This window comes from Arabidopsis thaliana, chromosome 5 (assembly GCF_000001735.4).
Source record: "Arabidopsis thaliana chromosome 5, partial sequence".
In the NCBI taxonomy this organism is placed as follows: Eukaryota; Viridiplantae; Streptophyta; class Magnoliopsida; order Brassicales; family Brassicaceae; genus Arabidopsis; species Arabidopsis thaliana.
This window is the reverse complement of record NC_003076.8, coordinates 14,199,789-14,217,561: the sequence shown is the minus strand read 5'-3', so window position 1 is coordinate 14,217,561 and position 17,773 is coordinate 14,199,789. Positions and strand designations below refer to the sequence as shown.

The following is a 17,773-nucleotide window of genomic DNA, read 5'->3' as shown; positions in this document are numbered from 1 at the left end:
TGTAATCGCATTTGCCTTATTACTTTTCTTAAGTTTTAGTTCTTTATTTTTTCTTTAGCTATAACCTCTTTATTTTACGTGTGAATTTGGTATATGCTATATTTTTGTTGTTTTTATTTTTAAAATTCATATTTATGTAATAAATTTAATATTTTCATATTGTTGGAGTATAATGAAAACTTAAACATACAAATAACAAAAAAAATGTATAAGCTATGCCCCCACTAAATAAATTTTCTGGATCCACCAGTGGGCGTATCTTTAAACCATGTCATACAACTTTAGACATGTTACACAAGTACTCGGTTACGTTTCAGATTACATATGTTCTTTTTTTCTCACCAGGGATATATTTTGGACTTTGTTTATAAATCCTAATGTTAGGACTCGAAAGAGCAGCATGCACTCAACCAACATATATTAATTAGAACAGCCTATTAGCGAACTCTTGACTCATGCGCGTAAAAGATACTTTCGCTAGCTAAGTGTAGGAGGATCCTCCGAGCAAGCAAATCTTTTTTAAAATAGAAAAATTAAGCATCTTCAAGATACTCTTTTTTTTTGTGAAAGGGCTTTCTGCATCTTCAACATACTTAATTGACTTATAATAAGCAATCATCATTTCATAACAGACAAGTAAAACAAAACTTATGGTCTAACAAATAATAAAATTAAAATTTTGATATTTATATTGATCTTCATATGTTTAAAAAAAAATTTAAACTTGGACTATACGTGTTTGTGACCTAAACACATCTTTAAAAATTAAAATCAAAGATTTTCCCAATTTTGTTTGACTAACTTATAAACAAGTATTTTATGAAATTTTGAATAGATAATCAAAATAATAAACCTGGAAAAAAATTAAAATAATAAACAAATCGGTTAAAAATTGTTAAATATCGGGTATATATTTTATTAAATATAATATTAATCTTAAACAAGTAATAAGCATCACTATTAAAATTACATCGGTATATTCCAGTCAACTGTTATACACAAATTCAAAGATAATGTAAGACCAACGACTAGTAGAATATATAATTATTATTATTTTCATAATACAAAATAATAATAAAATAACTTTATTTTTTTCAATAAAGACTTCAAGATGCAATTTTAAAACAATAAATTAAATAATGAGAAAGAAAATCAAGATTAATTGTTTGAATTCACAATGTTTATTAGTTTATTTTCGTAATTGGTGATCTACATATACATTTTTTAACCATTTTGTGAAATAAATCCTAAAGTTGAGACTTATTTACAATGGCTGCCACTGAATTTTAATTCTTTTATTTTTTATTTAATTAATGGTTTGAATTTTTTTACGGCAATTAATTGTGTAACAAACCAAAAAAATTCGAAATATATGGCAATCTCATATGTTACACAAAACACAATAAATTATCTTTTTCTTATCTCTCCTACAATATCCACTAAATCTTAAAACAACCAAAATTTAAAGTATTTGAATTATTTGTATTTAATTTCGGCAATAAATTAAAACAAACAAAAATACATTTACGATTCCGTAAGATGAGCAAATCCAATTATATGTGCACCTAAAAACATTCCTTATTTTGGTTTGAATATTCCATGGAATTAAAAGTCCATAACTTTTTTGGCATAAAATCACAATCACAACTAATTCCACAACTACTATTTAAACTTATAAAAAATTAAAATATCATGGGACGTAAAATATAGCGGGACAGGTTTGGATTGATATGAAATATAGCAGGACGGGTTTGGATTGATATAACACAAGTTAAATATTTATTTTATTATTTTATCATCACCAATTTTTTTAGTTACAACATTAATATAAAATTATATAACTTTAATACTAAACTAAAACCGTAAAATTTTTATACTAAACTAAAACCGTAAAATTTAATATTATTAAATATATGAATAAAATATTTATCCCGTGGTGTACCACGGGTTAAATCCTACTTTTTTACTATAATGTGTTACAGTTTTAGACATTTAGTTAGATTTAAAAAAACAAAATCACTGCATTCTTATCAATTGAATTTCATATTTTGTTAAACATCTTTTACAGATATACTAGATCCTGACCCGCATGTACGTGCGGGATTTCATATTTTTAATCCAATGTAGATTATTTTCTTATTTTATGATATATATTATAGTACAATGTATTAGATATCTGAACTCGCATATACGTACAAAATATATATCTTTAAAAGATTTTTAAAATATATAATATTTTGTTATAAGTAAACTTTGTAATAATATATATATTATAGAGTTAAAAGTAATAATTGAAGTTCAATTGTGTTCGTGTATAGTTATATTTTAAGATTCGGACTCACACGGAGAAATAACCCAAACTAAAACCAAATTTATATCCTATTTTACACCAATAATCAAACTGTTATAATGTTTTGATTAGTTTAGAAAATAAAAACGTATATTTGACTTATATTTCTTGGAATGGAAAACATGTGATGTATCTATCATAAATTCTTTGTCCCATAACCCGTCTATATATGTGAAATAAAAATACTACCAACCCGTAACCATCACAAATAGAATTTGTGTCATAAAATACGTACATGCAGGGTTATGTGTATAAACAAATTTATTTTATATAGTGCTCATAACCCAAACTCATACCAGTTAGATATTTAATTTGATGTCCAGTTTGGTTCAAATTATTTTATATAGTACTTCCCTTTCTTTTCATGTCGTTTGTGTCTCATAATTTCTATTTTCATTTCGTTCCATTAAAAGTACGTACCAAAATTCTTATTTACTTACCTTTAAATACCAATGTATATATGACTGAGTTTTGCGGATTAATATATAGGATGTTAAAGTTTACAAATATATCATAAATTAAAACACACAAATATCTTTTTTTTATTTTTTTTCCTTCTTCAAATTCAAAAATATGAATAGCATTATAACAAATAATTTTGTAAAAAATTATATTTTAACAAATGTAAAAATGTTTATTTCCTTTGCTACATTTTCAATATTCTTCTTTCTCTTTTTTTAATCATAATTAATTGGATTTTTGGAATATAATTAAAATTTTGAAATACACCTATAAAAGCAATTTTTTTTGCTGGATAATTTGTTTTGAATGAAAAATGTATAATTAGTTTACATTATTTCAAAAGTTTGTTCAATAATATATTATGGATTTATTTAAAAAAGATACGGTTGAAAAAAATAAAAAATAAAACCCTCATTTCGAAATTAGTATGTACAATTTATTGTTTAGATATTTCTAAATGTAAGGCATAATGATAATTACTTTAAATTAATTATTTTTGTTTAATTCATAGAAATCTTTGTAACATCTAATCTCGTTTTTAGAAATTTTGAAATAAATTTTCGTTTTCTATTTCAAAATACTTAACCCAAAATTCTAAAAATTAAATTTATTTATCTATATTATCTATCACAAATTATGATTTTTTATTCATGGTATCAAGCAAGTGTTATGATTTTAAAAAATTTTAAAATAAAAATTAACTTCTAAAATGTTAGTTTAATAATATAGTATAATTTGATATCAAATCTTAGTTTTTCAATTTTTATTGGTTAACAATTTTTAAGAAATAAATTTTAATTTTTCGTCCATAATTAATAGGAAAGAGAAAGTGAGTTTAATTTTGGAAAACTCATAATTACTTAAAAGAATATTACCATATTTTTATATTTAAATCTATTAATTTTGTAATTACTATTGTATCCTTAATGAATTTATTTAAAAACACTAACAATCAATGGCATTTTATGTAATATTTTACCCTTCATAAGGTTGTTTATTTTCAATGATTCTCAATTAATAGTATAGATTAATATTAAATAAATTTATAAAAACTCTAAAATATCTATTAATATTAAATTAATTAAATAAATTTTAATCAATTGATTTGTAGTCTAATTAATCCGGTAACCCAAGAGATAGTCCAATTCATTGGTCAATACTATCATTATAATCAACCGATCAACGATATTTTTCCTAATGTCATACAATTATTTTTGCTTTTTTTTTGGTATCAAATGAATGACATACATCATCGGTGATGATAGACAGAATCTTCGTTGTTAACGTTCATGTTTCTTTCCGATTGTGACTAATGACCGTTATGAGCGAGCTTTCTCAACTACCAATTTTTTTTATGATTAATAGTGTACAGGGGAATATAATCAAAGGGATTTTTACAAAAACCCTAACTCACGTACGTCTATAAATATAATGTCTAAGCTAGCTGCAAAACAAAAGTAGAATAAGCCTAAAACGAAAAGGAAAAAAATATGTATTTGACAATAATATTCCTCTTCATTAGCTCCATTATTTTCCCTCTCCTATTCTTCCTTGGAAAACATTTATCAAACTTCCGTTATCCCAACCTTCCTCCGGGAAAGATTGGCTTTCCCTTAATAGGAGAGACTTTATCCTTTCTCTCTGCTGGCCGTCAAGGCCACCCGGAGAAGTTTGTCACCGACCGAGTTCGTCATTTCTCCTCAGGTATCTTCAAGACCCACCTCTTTGGGTCTCCCTTCGCGGTGGTGACTGGTGCCTCTGGGAACAAGTTTCTATTCACCAACGAAAACAAGCTTGTGATCTCATGGTGGCCAGATTCGGTGAACAAGATCTTCCCTTCTTCAACGCAGACCAGCTCTAAGGAAGAGGCCATCAAGACGAGGATGCTTCTTATGCCGTCCATGAAGCCTGAGGCTTTGAGAAGGTATGTTGGTGTTATGGATGAGATTGCTCAGAAACATTTTGAGACGGAATGGGCCAACCAAGATCAACTTATTGTCTTCCCTCTCACCAAAAAGTATGTAACGTGCATCTACTCTTCTTTTATATGTTGCTTGCCTTTGTTTATGCGTTGAAATGTTTATGTAATTTGTTTTTGTTTCAACCAGGTTCACGTTTTCTATAGCATGCCGTTTGTTCCTGAGCATGGACGACCTCGAAAGAGTAAGAAAACTCGAAGAGCCATTCACTACGGTTATGACGGGTGTCTTCTCAATCCCAATAGATTTACCGGGAACACGGTTTAACCGTGCCATCAAGGCGTCAAGGTTACTCAGCAAAGAGGTTTCAACGATCATTAGGCAGAGAAAAGAAGAGCTGAAGGCCGGGAAAGTATCAGTGGAACAGGACATCCTATCTCATATGTTGATGAATATAGGAGAGACCAAAGACGAGGATTTGGCTGATAAGATTATTGCCTTGTTAATCGGAGGACATGACACAACAAGTATCGTATGCACATTCGTTGTCAACTATCTTGCTGAGTTCCCTCATATCTACCAACGTGTGCTAGAAGGTATGCAGATCCCTCTCCTTTAAAGAGTAAATTTGTGTGATAACTATATTGGGATCTAAACTTAAGAATCTACATATACATTTTTGCAGTTATTTTGTGAAATAAATCCTGGAGTTAGAACTTATTTACAATGGCTGTAATTGGCTTATTCAATACGAAAATTAACTATCAAATCAAAGCAAATCTTATTCAAAGGAATATGTTCTTATTCCATGGCCTAATTATTTTTGCCAAAATGGTTAAAATATTTAAAAATAAAATAATCATTTGAAAGAAAACTTTAAATTGATTTAAATTATAAATCTTTTAATAAAAATATTATTAAAAAAATAAAAAATTAATTTTACCGAACAAGATTAGATAGTAGAACTAGATGGTAGGACGTATTTATAATATTATAATATATAAACTTTACAACAATTAAATAACCATTTGAAAGAAAACTTTTAAATTAATTTGAATTAAATATTTTTTAAATTAAAGTATTATTAAAACAAAAATAACAAAATAATGTCTAATTTTACCGAACGGGGTTAGTGGTAGGACGGGTTTGGTCGATAGTATTACGAGACGGTATACCACAAGTGAAATCCATTATATATGTTTAATTTCACTGTGCAGGATTAGATGGTATGACGGGTTTGGATCGATAGTAATACAAAACGATATACTACGGGTGAAATCCTAAATATAACAATTAAAATCTATATATACATTATCTTAAACACTAAACAAAGCAAATAATATTAATAAAACAAATCAGTGGCGGATCCAGAAAATTTATTTAGTGGGGGCATAGCTTATACAAATATTTTGTTATTTGTATGTTTAAGTTTTCATTATACTCCAACAATATGAAAATTCAAACATAATTATTTGTTGTTAAGAAAATTGTAGATATTATTAAACTTATTACATAAATATGAATTTAAAAAATAAAAACAACAAAAATATAGCATATACCAAATACACACGTAAAATAAAGAGGCTATAGCTAAAGAACTAAAACTTAAGAAAAGTAATAAGGCAAATGTGATTACAATACTATGGCAGTAAGGAAATTTAGACTTAGTAAATGATGATTGTGGTTAACTACACTAAAATTTTGGAAGTATATTTAATTTTTCATATATTAAGAAGATTATAAATAGTAAATGGGGGCAATAAAATATGGGTAATGAGGGCATAAAGAAAGAATTATCCGAATTGTCCATCATAATTGTAATTTTTCTTAAGTAAAAAAAAATTATGTCAAATTAAGTGGGGGCAGCTGCCACCTCCCCAATGTAAGTAGATCCGCCCCTGAAACAAATATCTACATATACATTTTATATAACAAATTTTATTAAAAACCTAGCCCCGCGATATACCACGGATCAAAATCTAGTATAACAACATAATTTGAATACATGAAGTGAATAATCATTTCAATATATAGTAGTATATATAGTACATACAAAAGTGTTTTTTCTTTCATATGCGATTGTTTGAATTTTAATAAACGAACAAAAATTATCCGATATGATTTTAAGTGAAAAAGCGCCATTTTACCATAACCTTACAAAAATAAACTCTAAATCTTAAATAAAAATTAAAATCATAAACTCATGTAGGATAATCCAAAACAAGAAAAACAAAAATAAAATTCAACCCTACAAAACTTATAGTATAAAGAAACTCGAAACCCTAAGATTGAGTATTTTCTTAATTTTGAAAAATAATATATAGTATATAGTTTCTACGCCGAATAGCATGTTATCTTAGTAAATTGAAATAATAATAACATTATATCCTATGTGTTTTATATAGACTGGAAATCATATATCTATTTATCAAATAATTGTTTGGTGTAGTTAATGTTTTAATTAATAATAGCATATGCAAAAACAAAATCTACATTTTTCTAGTAAGATAGTGAGCTTTAATCATTATTTTATAAAAGATACCGCTAGCGAAAAAGATGAGAGGGAGGAAAAAAAGTTTCTACTACGATAATTTTTGGGATATATAACGAATCATTAATGAATATAGTTAAATCCTTGAGTCTGCGTATCCATTTTTCAAACTAGTGTTAATTATTTTTAAAATGTTACATACTTAAGAATTCAGAGTAAATAAACACATCAATGTATGTTATCTAGTGATTTGTGATAGTGTTGTCCTTATGTTTGGACATGAATTCAACTCCGGATATTAGCTAAGACATAAAGTCACAAACTACAAGTGAATCTAAAATATTATTTTCATTTCGACATTAATTAATGATTACATGACCTTAATATTGGCTAGTAAATTGTATACCATAACTAATTTGAATTTTAAAAGAAAGCAAAGACTAATTAAACTAAGGAATTGCAGAGCAAAAGGAGATACTAAACAACAAAGACGTAAACGAAAAATTAACGTGGGAGGACATTGAGAAAATGAGATATTCATGGAATGTTGCATGTGAAGTGATGAGAATTGTTCCTCCTCTTGCTGGCACTTTTCGTGAGGCCATCGATCACTTCTCTTTTAAGGGTTTTTACATCCCCAAAGGATGGAAGGTACGAGTACATAATCAAAACCATTTGAAGATATTTACATTCATATCATCATGCTCATACTTTAAATACATATGTGCTGATCATAAACATATTTAGTTATATTGGAGTGCCACCGCTACGCATAAGAATCCAGAATACTTTCCGGAACCAGAGAAATTTGAGCCAAGCCGATTTGAAGGAAGTGGTCCGAAGCCTTATACATATGTTCCCTTTGGAGGAGGATCCAGGATATGTCCAGGGAGGGAGTATGCTCGTCTAGAGATTCTTATATTTATGCACAATCTTGTTAAGAGATTTAAGTGGGAAAAAGTGTTTCCAAAAGAAAATAAATTAGTGGCTGATCCCGCACCAATACCAGCCAAAGGTCTCCCTATTAGAATCTTTCCTCAGTCTTGAGTTAAAGTTTGAATTTGATGGACCACTGGTTATTGCTTTGTTATTTGAATAGCCTATGTAAGGGTATGGATCCATTTTATAATAATGGTTGTGTCCATACACAAGCAAATATTGGTCAAAGAAAAATGGACGGTGTACTTTTAATTGATGATTATCATGTCTACTGATATGAAATGACTATGTGAATTACTAGATGACCATTTCGACTTGACTACTTGGACACTCATCTGTTACGTTTTATGCTCGATTCACAACGCAAGAACTTCGCAAACTTTCGAAAACTCAGCAATCGAAACTTCGAATCAGCTCAAGAACGGAAACGAATTGAAGAACGAAAGAAACAACACAAGAGATTTGATTACCCAGTTCAATAAGATCAGTATGATCAAGTCTACGTCTGGGGCCGAATCAGTTCGGCAATCCACTAGAAACAGAATGAGAATTACAGAGTACAAGCAGAGCTCAACAATGGAGTCTCAAGCTTTTCTTTTTGTTTGTTACAGATGAAAACACGAACAATGAAGAAGAAGAAATAAAGGCCTTTTATACTAAGTCCCAAATAGAAACAGAAGACCCTCTCTCGCGAAAAGATGGTTTCCTTTAGCCTCTTCAATCCGGTTTAAAACACTCCATCTAACCGGTCCTCAATTCTTCATAACCACAACACCTAAACCGGTCACTTAAAGTTGAATCAGAATTAAGATCCACAACACTCCACCTTGATTCAATCTTTCAACATTCTCCAGTGAATTGCACTACTTGAACTTAACCTTCGGCAATCATAATTCCAAGTATCACTTGAGGAGCTTTAGATGATCTAAAGCTGCTTCAAACTTGTGCACAAGTATGACTTTAGTAAGCATATCTGCAGGATTCCTTGAAGTGTGGATTTTCTCAACCTCTACATCACCAGCTTCGATTATGTCTCGAATGAAATAGAAATTCACAGCAATATGCTTTGTTCTTTCATGAAATGCATTGTTCTTCGACAGACAAATCGCTGACTGAGAGTCACACCACACTGAAGCTGCTTCTGGCTTCAATCCCATATCATCCAAGAGACCTCAGATCCAAATGGCTTCTTTTACTGCTTCAGTAAGTGCCATAAACTCAGCTTCTGTAGTGGACAATGCTACAACATGCTGCAAGCTTGACTTCCAACTCACAGTGTTCCCACCAACCGTGAAAACATATCCACTTATGGACCTTCTCTTATCGAGGTCTGCAGCATAATCCGAGTCACAGAAACCATGTATCTTCATGTCTTTTCCTTTTGTGTAAACCAACTTCAGGTCCATTGACCTTTTAAGATATCTTAGTAACCACTTAACTGATTCCCAATGCATATGACCTGGGTTACTCATAAACCTGCTCACCAATCCGAGAGCATACGCTACATCTGGCCTATTCCCTATCATAGCATACATAACACTTCCTACTACACTTGAGTAAGGACAAACTTCTGTGTCAACACTCTCATCATTGTTCCTGACTGCTGACAACTTGAAATGAGCACCAATAGGAGTACTCACACCTTTTGCATCTGCCATTCTAAAACGTTGAATGACCTTCTCTAAGTACTTTGACTGAGATAAGCACAAAGTTCCTTCCTCTCTATTCCTTTCAATATCAATTCCCAGTATCCTACTCGCTGCACCCATATCTTTCATCTCAAAATGTAAACTCAATCCTTCTTTGACCTTATTGACCTCAGCCATACTCTTTCCTGCTATCAACATATCGTCTACATAAAACAGTAGATACACAAACTGATCAGGGATGACCTCTTTGACGTATACACACGAATCATGTAAGCTCCTAGTAAAGCCTTGATCCATCATGAAAGCATTGAACTTCTTGTTCCATTGTCTAGGTGCTTGTTTCAGGCCATAGAGTGACTTCTTCAACAAACACACTTGATCTTTGTTTGGATCTGCTTCAAATCCCTCAGGCTGCTCCATATATAGCACTTGATCAAGCTCTCCATGCAGTAAAGCCGTCTTAACATCCATTTGCTCTAATTCCATGTCATCTGCAACTACAATAGACATTAGAATTCTAATGGAAATGTGTTTAACCACTGGAGCAAATACCTCTTCATAGTCAATCCCTTTCTTCTGAGTGAAACCTCTTGCAACTAGCCTGGCCTTGTATCTCTTTGACTCAACACCTAGAATTCCTGGTTTTATCTTGTATAGCCATCTGCAGCTAATAACATGTTGATCCTTTGGCCTATCAACAATATCCCAGGTTTAATTTTTCAGTAATGAATCCATTTCCTCAGACATCCCACCATTCCATTTCTCCTAGTCTTTATCATTTTGTGCATCATGATAGCATTGAGGTTCTTCTTCTTCACCAAGTTCTTCTGCCATTACTAACGCATAAGCAAAATGGGTATAGTCTGACAGCTTAGTAGGTGGTCTAGTAACCCTTCGGGTCTGTCTCGAGCTAGCTGGTAGTTTTCGAGATTTACAGTCTGTATGGGTGAGTCTTCTTCTGTAGCAGCAACCTCTGAGTCACTACTGTCACTGATTTCCTCAATAGCTCCACCTGAAGCAGAACTTTCTCCTTTTTCTTTAACACTGTCATTCACAGTAACGGTAGTCTCTTTACTGAGTTTCCCATCAATCTGTTCTTTATCACTTTCAGGTAGCAGACTCTTGTAGACTGAATCTTCATCAAATACAACATTTCGACTAATGACGCATTTCTCTTCATCCAACAACCACACTTTGTAGCCTTTAACTCCTTGTGGATAACCCAGAAAAACGCCTTTTAAAGCTCTAGGCTTTAATTTCCCTTGGTCTTGATGAACATAAGCAATCGAGCCAAACCTTCTTAGGTGTTTATAACCTGGTTTCTTGCCTAGCCACAATTCTTCAGGAACGTTGTGGTCTACTACTGATGCAGGTGATCGGTTCACCAAATAGGCTGTAGTTGAGGCTGCTTCAGCCCAAAAACTTTCATCTAGACCTGATTCATTAAGAAGACATCTCACCTTTTCCATGAGAGTTCGATTCATCCTTTCTGCAACACCATTTTGCTGTGGTGTATAGGTACAAGTTCGATGTCTCTCAATACCATTCTTCTTACAATACTCATCAAACTTCAGATTGCAGAATTCTAAGCCGTTGTCTGTTCTCAACACTTTGATCTTCTTGTTAACCTGATTCTCCACCAACTCTTTCCATTCACAGAACTTATCAAATGTCTCATCTTTGGTTTTCAAGAACATCAACCACACCTTACGAGTCTTGTCATCTATTATAGACAGAAAGTACTGCTTACCAGAGAGAGATGGGGTGACATTTGGAGATCCCCAAAGATCTGCATGTAGGTATCCTAGTAGATCCTCAGTATTGTGCTTTCCCACATTAAAACGTAACTCAACTTCTTTGACTTTCCCATAACACAGTGTTCACAGAAACCCAGCTCTTTGATATCCTTCTTTTCAATCAAACCTTTCTCAGTCAGAATCTTCATGTTATTCACACTCATGTGACCAAGTCTGCAATGCCACAAACTTGTCCTTTTTGTTGACCCTTCAGCATTACAGCTTTCATTCAGAACTGTGTGACCATCAAGGACATACAGTCCATTAACCAAATTTCCACGCAAAGCTGTTTTGTTTTCTTTGTAAAACCTGATCTTACCGTCTCCACCTTCATGCTTAAAGCCCAACTTATCCAAAGTACCTGTAGAGATCAAGTTCCTTCTCAGATTTAGAACGAATCTGACATTCTTTAACATTCTTATGGTTCCACCATGAGTGTTGATCTTAACTATGCCAGAACCTCTTGATTCAACAGTGTGATCATCACCCAACAAGATTAGTGTTGACTCATTTTCATTGAAATCTGTGAACCAGTCCATTCTTGAAGTTATATGGTAGGTACATCCAGAGTCAATAACCCACTTCTCTTTAGCTTCTTGGTCATGCATGCTAAGTGCCTCTGAGTACACCAACTTCTCAGTAATCACACCTGCCTCACCTTGTTCTTCATTTTCGAACTTCTTCTTCCTAGCAAAACAATCCTTCTTTACGTGTCCCTCTTTCTTGCAGAACCAGCAGGTTACACGAGATTTGGAATTCGACCTGCTTTTGCCTTTTCCTTGATTTTTACCTTGGTTATTACCTTGATTGTTGCCTTGACTACCATTTTGATTTCGGGTTTGTGGTCTGCCTCTTTCTGCAGTGTATAGAGTTGTATTCACCACCTTAGTGTTTTCTTTAAGCTCAGCCATTTCTCTTTCAAGAGACTTTGAAGAAGATACTACATCTTTCACAGACAAGGTCTTATTTCCATACTTCAAGGTGTGCTTCAACTGATCATAGGTAACAGGCAAAGAATTCAAGATTAGGATCGCTTGAACCTCTTCTGCAACCTTGATATCAAGACTTCCTAATTCTGCAACTATCCTCAGAAAATCATCAACGTTTTGATCAATCGTCTTTGAAGTCATCATTCTAAACGAGTAGAATTTCAATTGTGCATAGATCCGGTTAGGTAACAACGTCTCCATATACAATTCATTCAACAATTCCCACAATGTAGCTGCAGTCTTACAGTGATTTACTTTTCTCAAGACTGTGTCACTTATGTGATTGATGATAATGTTCATCGCTTGTTCTGATTTTTCAATCTTGATCGGATCTGGAACTTCTTTAGTCAACACAGCACTTGAATCCGATGATTCATCTCCAGAAGCTACTTGCTTCTCCTCACTCTTTGTTAATGTCTCAGTCTTTGTCAAAGCAAAGTCAGTTAGAGTTCCTTTCAAACCAAGAACTCCGAGCTGTGCCATTATCCTGATCTTCCATAACGAGAAATTGTTATCGCCGTCGAAGGCTTTGATCTCCACTCTCGTCGTCGTTGCCATCGACCGATGCGATGTGAACGAAACACCCAAAGCCTGGGCTCTGATACCAATCTGTTACGTTTTATGCTCGATTCACAACGCAATAACTTCACAAACTTTCGAAAACTCAGTAATCGAAACTTTGAATCAGCTCAAGAACAGAAACGAATTGAAGAACGAAAGAAACAACACAAGAGATTTGATTACCCAGTTCAACAAGATCGGTATGATCAAGTCTACGTCTGGGGCCGAATCAGTTCGGCAATCCACTAGAACAGAATGAGAATTACAGAGTACAAGCAGAGCTCAACAATGGAGTCTCAAGCTTTTCTTTTTGTTTGTTACAGATGAAAACACGAATAATGAAGAAGAAGAAATAAAGGCCTTTTATACTAAGTCCGAAATAGAAACAGAAGACCCTCTCTCGTGAAAAGAAGGTTTCCTTTAGCCTCTTCAATCCGGTTTAAAACACTCCATCTAACCGGTCCTCAATTCTTCTTAACCACAGCACCTAAACCGGTCACTTAAAGTTGAATCAGAATTAAGATCCACAACATCATCAATGGACAACTATGTTTTTGATTTGTTGCGAGTGCGTTTTACTGTTTAGTAAAGTTATCACCCTTTTTTATGGTTACGATATATTTATATGCTTTCATGGAGAGAATTGTTCTACGTAGAGATTATTTGGGAGAATGAAGTAGATGGAGCAGATTTATACAATAACTTTGTGTAGAATGGATATGGCTCAGTAAAAAGGTTTTTGTATGGCACATATGAATGGACTCGTTATTATGTACACCGAATTTTTTTTTTGGTTTTTGTTTAAATTTGCAGAGATCTCTACCTTCAAGACAATATATTGATATTACGAGAATAGACCATATGCATCAGATCTCGTCGTCTTGACAACACACAATTTCGCTTATGTGAATCATGTTTTCACAAAATAAAGAAATAAACAAAATTGTGTTCGTTAAATAGAGGTTACGAACCTACACAAAATCGAAATCTAGAGAGGCTTCTCCGTAAAGTAAATACAGAAGGTACACTATCTTCACAAACTCCATCATTGCTCTCATCACACACTCAGCACTTACAAATCTTCAACTCGCCATTTGATTTTTGGATTTGTTTTAGAGAGAGTGATAGAAAAAACATGGTTCCTTGTAGAGAAGAAGAGAGATGTTATTATCTGATCTAGATAACAAGAGAATGATTTTTTTTTTATTTCATCTTAGCCATAGATTTTAAAATATATTTTTTTAATCCAACGGTCTATACTAAAAAGAACATAACTAGACTGAGTTTTTCGTAAATATCTTCCTTGTTGAACGACAATAAAAAACGAAGGTTAGTTATTTTGCGTCAAAATCTCAGGGGTAATTTTATCCATTTTCTCACCAAAAGTAAGTAAAAATACTTCATCTCTGAAAAATGCTTCATAAGGAATAAGATTCTCTGAAAATGCCTAACTAGTATACGCGTTAAGAATGAATACTTTTCTAGCTTCAAAATTAACGACCTATATTCCACTTGACCTGAATGCATTTTCGCTTACATATAAATACACCATGTTACATGTTTCAAAACTCGTAATAGTAAACCAAGAAAACAAAATGTACATGGTTTGGTTGATAACTTTGCTTCTTCTCTTGTTATCTGCATCATCAAATACAGTCCTGGCTCGACTCCCATATGAATCTCCAAAAACAAGTAAGATCTAATTATGAGAAATAATTTATTAGTCTCTCAACTCGATTAAATAAAATGTATGAACAACATCTTGTTTGAACTACCATGCAAAAGGTTATTGATCCCATAAGTAAATTGTAAATCATCTTCTATTGTTCTCAACGATAAGAATTCGTTTCCATTTATGATACTCGAAACCGTCTTTAGTCTCTTTTTTTATTTCTTTCAAAAACTTAAAAAATTTAGCTATATCAATGGTTTTTGTTGTTGGTAACTGAAATAGGACAAGTTTGGGATAAAAAGGTGATTAGAGGGATCAAGATTGAAGTAAGAGGCAGTACATCAGGGAGTGCAGGTCAAGGACATTAGGAAATTTCGCCACGATCGAATTTTTAACTGCGTGAGGTAAACTGTAAAGCACAGCAAAAATTTACGATTCTGGTGAAATAGAAGTTTATGTAGACTTTTACACGCTAAGTAATTTGTTTTGGTTTGTTTTTTTTGTTTTTTTTGGACAAAAGAAATAAGTACAATAAGAGAGAGATTCAGAAATCCCAGAGTTTAAAACATAACAAAACAGGGCATTCCCCAATACCACAAAAAGATAGATAAGGTAAATCAACAATGGTTCCATGAGAGCTTTGAAGCAAATGCTTGGTTGTAATTTGACACAAGTGAGATCACAGATTGTTGACAATTCTTCCAGTAATTTGTTTTGGTTATGAGCAGTGTTTTAACATAAGAATGTATATGTTAATTCACGGATGTATATGTGAATGAATTTTGTAAAATTTGATATGAATATAGACGTTTATTAATATACTTTTTCTGCTTCAACATATTTGATGTTTTAGAATTTTTTTTTTGTTTCATAGTAAGTGATGTTCTCACGTTTTAATACAAAATTTCTTAATTGTTTTATATTTTTGAATATTTTTATTTAACAGTTTGTCTTAATATTGGTTAAATTGTGTTAAGTTTTATATACTATAAATTTGGGGGTCGGGGGATAAAAGACAATCAATCTAGTTCAACCCATATGAGTACTACGCCTCGGGAATACTATTATTATCCTCAAACAGTTGTTTCAACCAACAAAAGAAATCCGGTTGCTAATATAATTGGCGGTGATCCTCCTTTGTTACACTCCTAGCGATGAGATGAGCTCTCTTCAAAGCCAAAGAGATGTGTTTTGTGTAAGACAACGACACACAATAACAAGTAATCAGAGAGATAAACTATGTTTTATCCAATTTTCAAGTCCACCAAACGATTCACACTCTCCTCCGAAACTCCTTGACCACTCTGCTACCACTGATAAGTCCCTTTTTCTTCTTTTTTTTAATAATAAATCCCTCTTCAAAACCAAAGAGATGTGTTTTGTGTAACACAAGAACAAAATAACCAAAGAAATAAACTATATTTTGTCCAATTTTCAAGTCTGATTCATGATAATGAATTCATGTCTTTATACACAAATGAAGCAAAGTGGATCGATCACCAATCCTAGAAACAAGGAACATAATCCACAAATTGGGAAAATGTAAACGTGGAGATTGATCTCCTTAAAACTGAGGGATACACTAAAGGTTTGTTTCTTCTTTTCTCCTTGACCAAGTCTTTCCTGGTTTATCATGGTTACGATCTTATCACTCTTAGGATTTTAACTATTTTCCTAGGCATGACTACAATTACGATTAAAATAAGCTTATGACTTATTTGATGATTACAATGCATTTAATACTGTTGGCAAAATCTTACGTATCATCCGACTTTTTTTGTTGTTTTTAATAAGATGAAAAGTATATAGTAGAATTTTTTATATGCGATATTATTTACTTTTTAAAAAATCTGTATCCGAATATTCAATATTTATCTTTGCATTACAAAAAGGGGAAAAATGTTGTTTTATACGCGAGCTTTCAAAAAGTGGCCATTTAATACGTGAACTTTGTGTAAAGTCAAATAAAACATGATAAAAACGTTGACTGGCCATTTCACACAAATGTTATCGTTGACCAGGCCAAAATCCCCACAACGTTATCTTGCATTGACGGACCCGATAATTTCGTTAGCACACGTTAACTAGATCCGTTAATATCCAAAACGACGTCGTGTCATTGAAATCGAAATATCAAAAATCCCAAATCAATTTAGAAATCCCCAAAATTCAAAAACTAAATCCATAATGTCATGACCCGACTCGTCAATTGATTCTTTTTTCTTGGTGTTACAGTGTTGGCTAATCCGAAATCAGCTAATTTTAAAACTCCTTTGTTATTCACCTGAACGTTTGCGTCTTTAATGTCTCTGTGCATAATCCCGGGTATGACAATGTTCTACTCCCCATAACAGTTGCTTCATAACATTTGATTTGAAAACAAAATTAAGGTTTGTCAGAATAAAGAAATGTAGTCACTTGCAGGAGAGGTTATGGTTTTGTGTGTGTGTGTATCTCTCTTGCATGTGCCTCCGTGAATGTGATGTCGGGAGATAAACATAAGCCTTCGAGATCGTGCTCCATGTAATCAAACACAAAGTACATGTTGTTTGAATTTCTGATGCGATAATCCCTTCAGTTTTAGAATGTTGGGATGATCTAATCTTCTTAAAATCATGATTTCTCTGGCTATGAATCTTATATTTTCTGCTTCAAAATTTTGGACCTGTAGTTTGGCCAAATAGGAATTAGGGATTTGGCTTTTGATTTGGGATTTTTGATATTTCGATTGCAATGAAACGACGTCGTTTTGGATATTAACGGATCTAGTTAACGTGTGCTAACGGAATTATCGGGTCCGTTAATGCAAGATAACGTCGTGGAGATTTTGGCCTGGTCAACGATAACATTTGTGTGAAATGGCCAGTCAACGTTTTTATCATGTTTTATTTGGCCTTACAAAAAATTCACGTATTAAATGGCCATTTTTAAAAGTTCGCGTATAA

The 17,773-nt window shown here is 32.5% G+C and overlaps 2 protein-coding genes and 1 pseudogene across 3 annotated transcripts; 2 read left to right on the top strand and 1 right to left on the bottom strand.

Moving 5' to 3' along the window:
* The first annotated feature begins 4,268 nt into the window (after positions 1 to 4,268).
* CYP716A2 (cytochrome P450, family 716, subfamily A, polypeptide 2) lies at positions 4,269 to 5,388 on the top strand. The gene is made up of 2 exons (NM_123005.2): positions 4,269 to 4,829; positions 4,921 to 5,388. The coding sequence occupies exons 1-2, from the start codon at positions 4,303 to 4,305 to the stop codon at positions 5,348 to 5,350; spliced, it is 957 nt and encodes a 318-aa protein (NP_198463.1). The 5' UTR covers positions 4,269 to 4,302; the 3' UTR covers positions 5,351 to 5,388.
* Positions 5,389 to 7,639: 2,251 nt separating this feature from the next.
* On the top strand, positions 7,640 to 8,474 carry AT5G36130 (Cytochrome P450 superfamily protein). The gene is made up of 2 exons (NM_123004.2): positions 7,640 to 7,873; positions 7,970 to 8,474. Exons 1-2 carry the CDS (start codon positions 7,751 to 7,753, stop codon positions 8,267 to 8,269), a joined length of 423 nt encoding a protein of 140 aa, NP_198462.1. The 5' UTR covers positions 7,640 to 7,750; the 3' UTR covers positions 8,270 to 8,474.
* A 592-nt stretch (positions 8,475 to 9,066) lies between these two features.
* AT5G36125 lies at positions 9,067 to 13,153 on the bottom strand (annotated as a pseudogene; the record flags this gene model as incomplete). The annotated part of the gene is made up of 1 exon: positions 9,067 to 13,153.
* Positions 13,154 to 17,773: the final 4,620 nt, after the last annotated feature.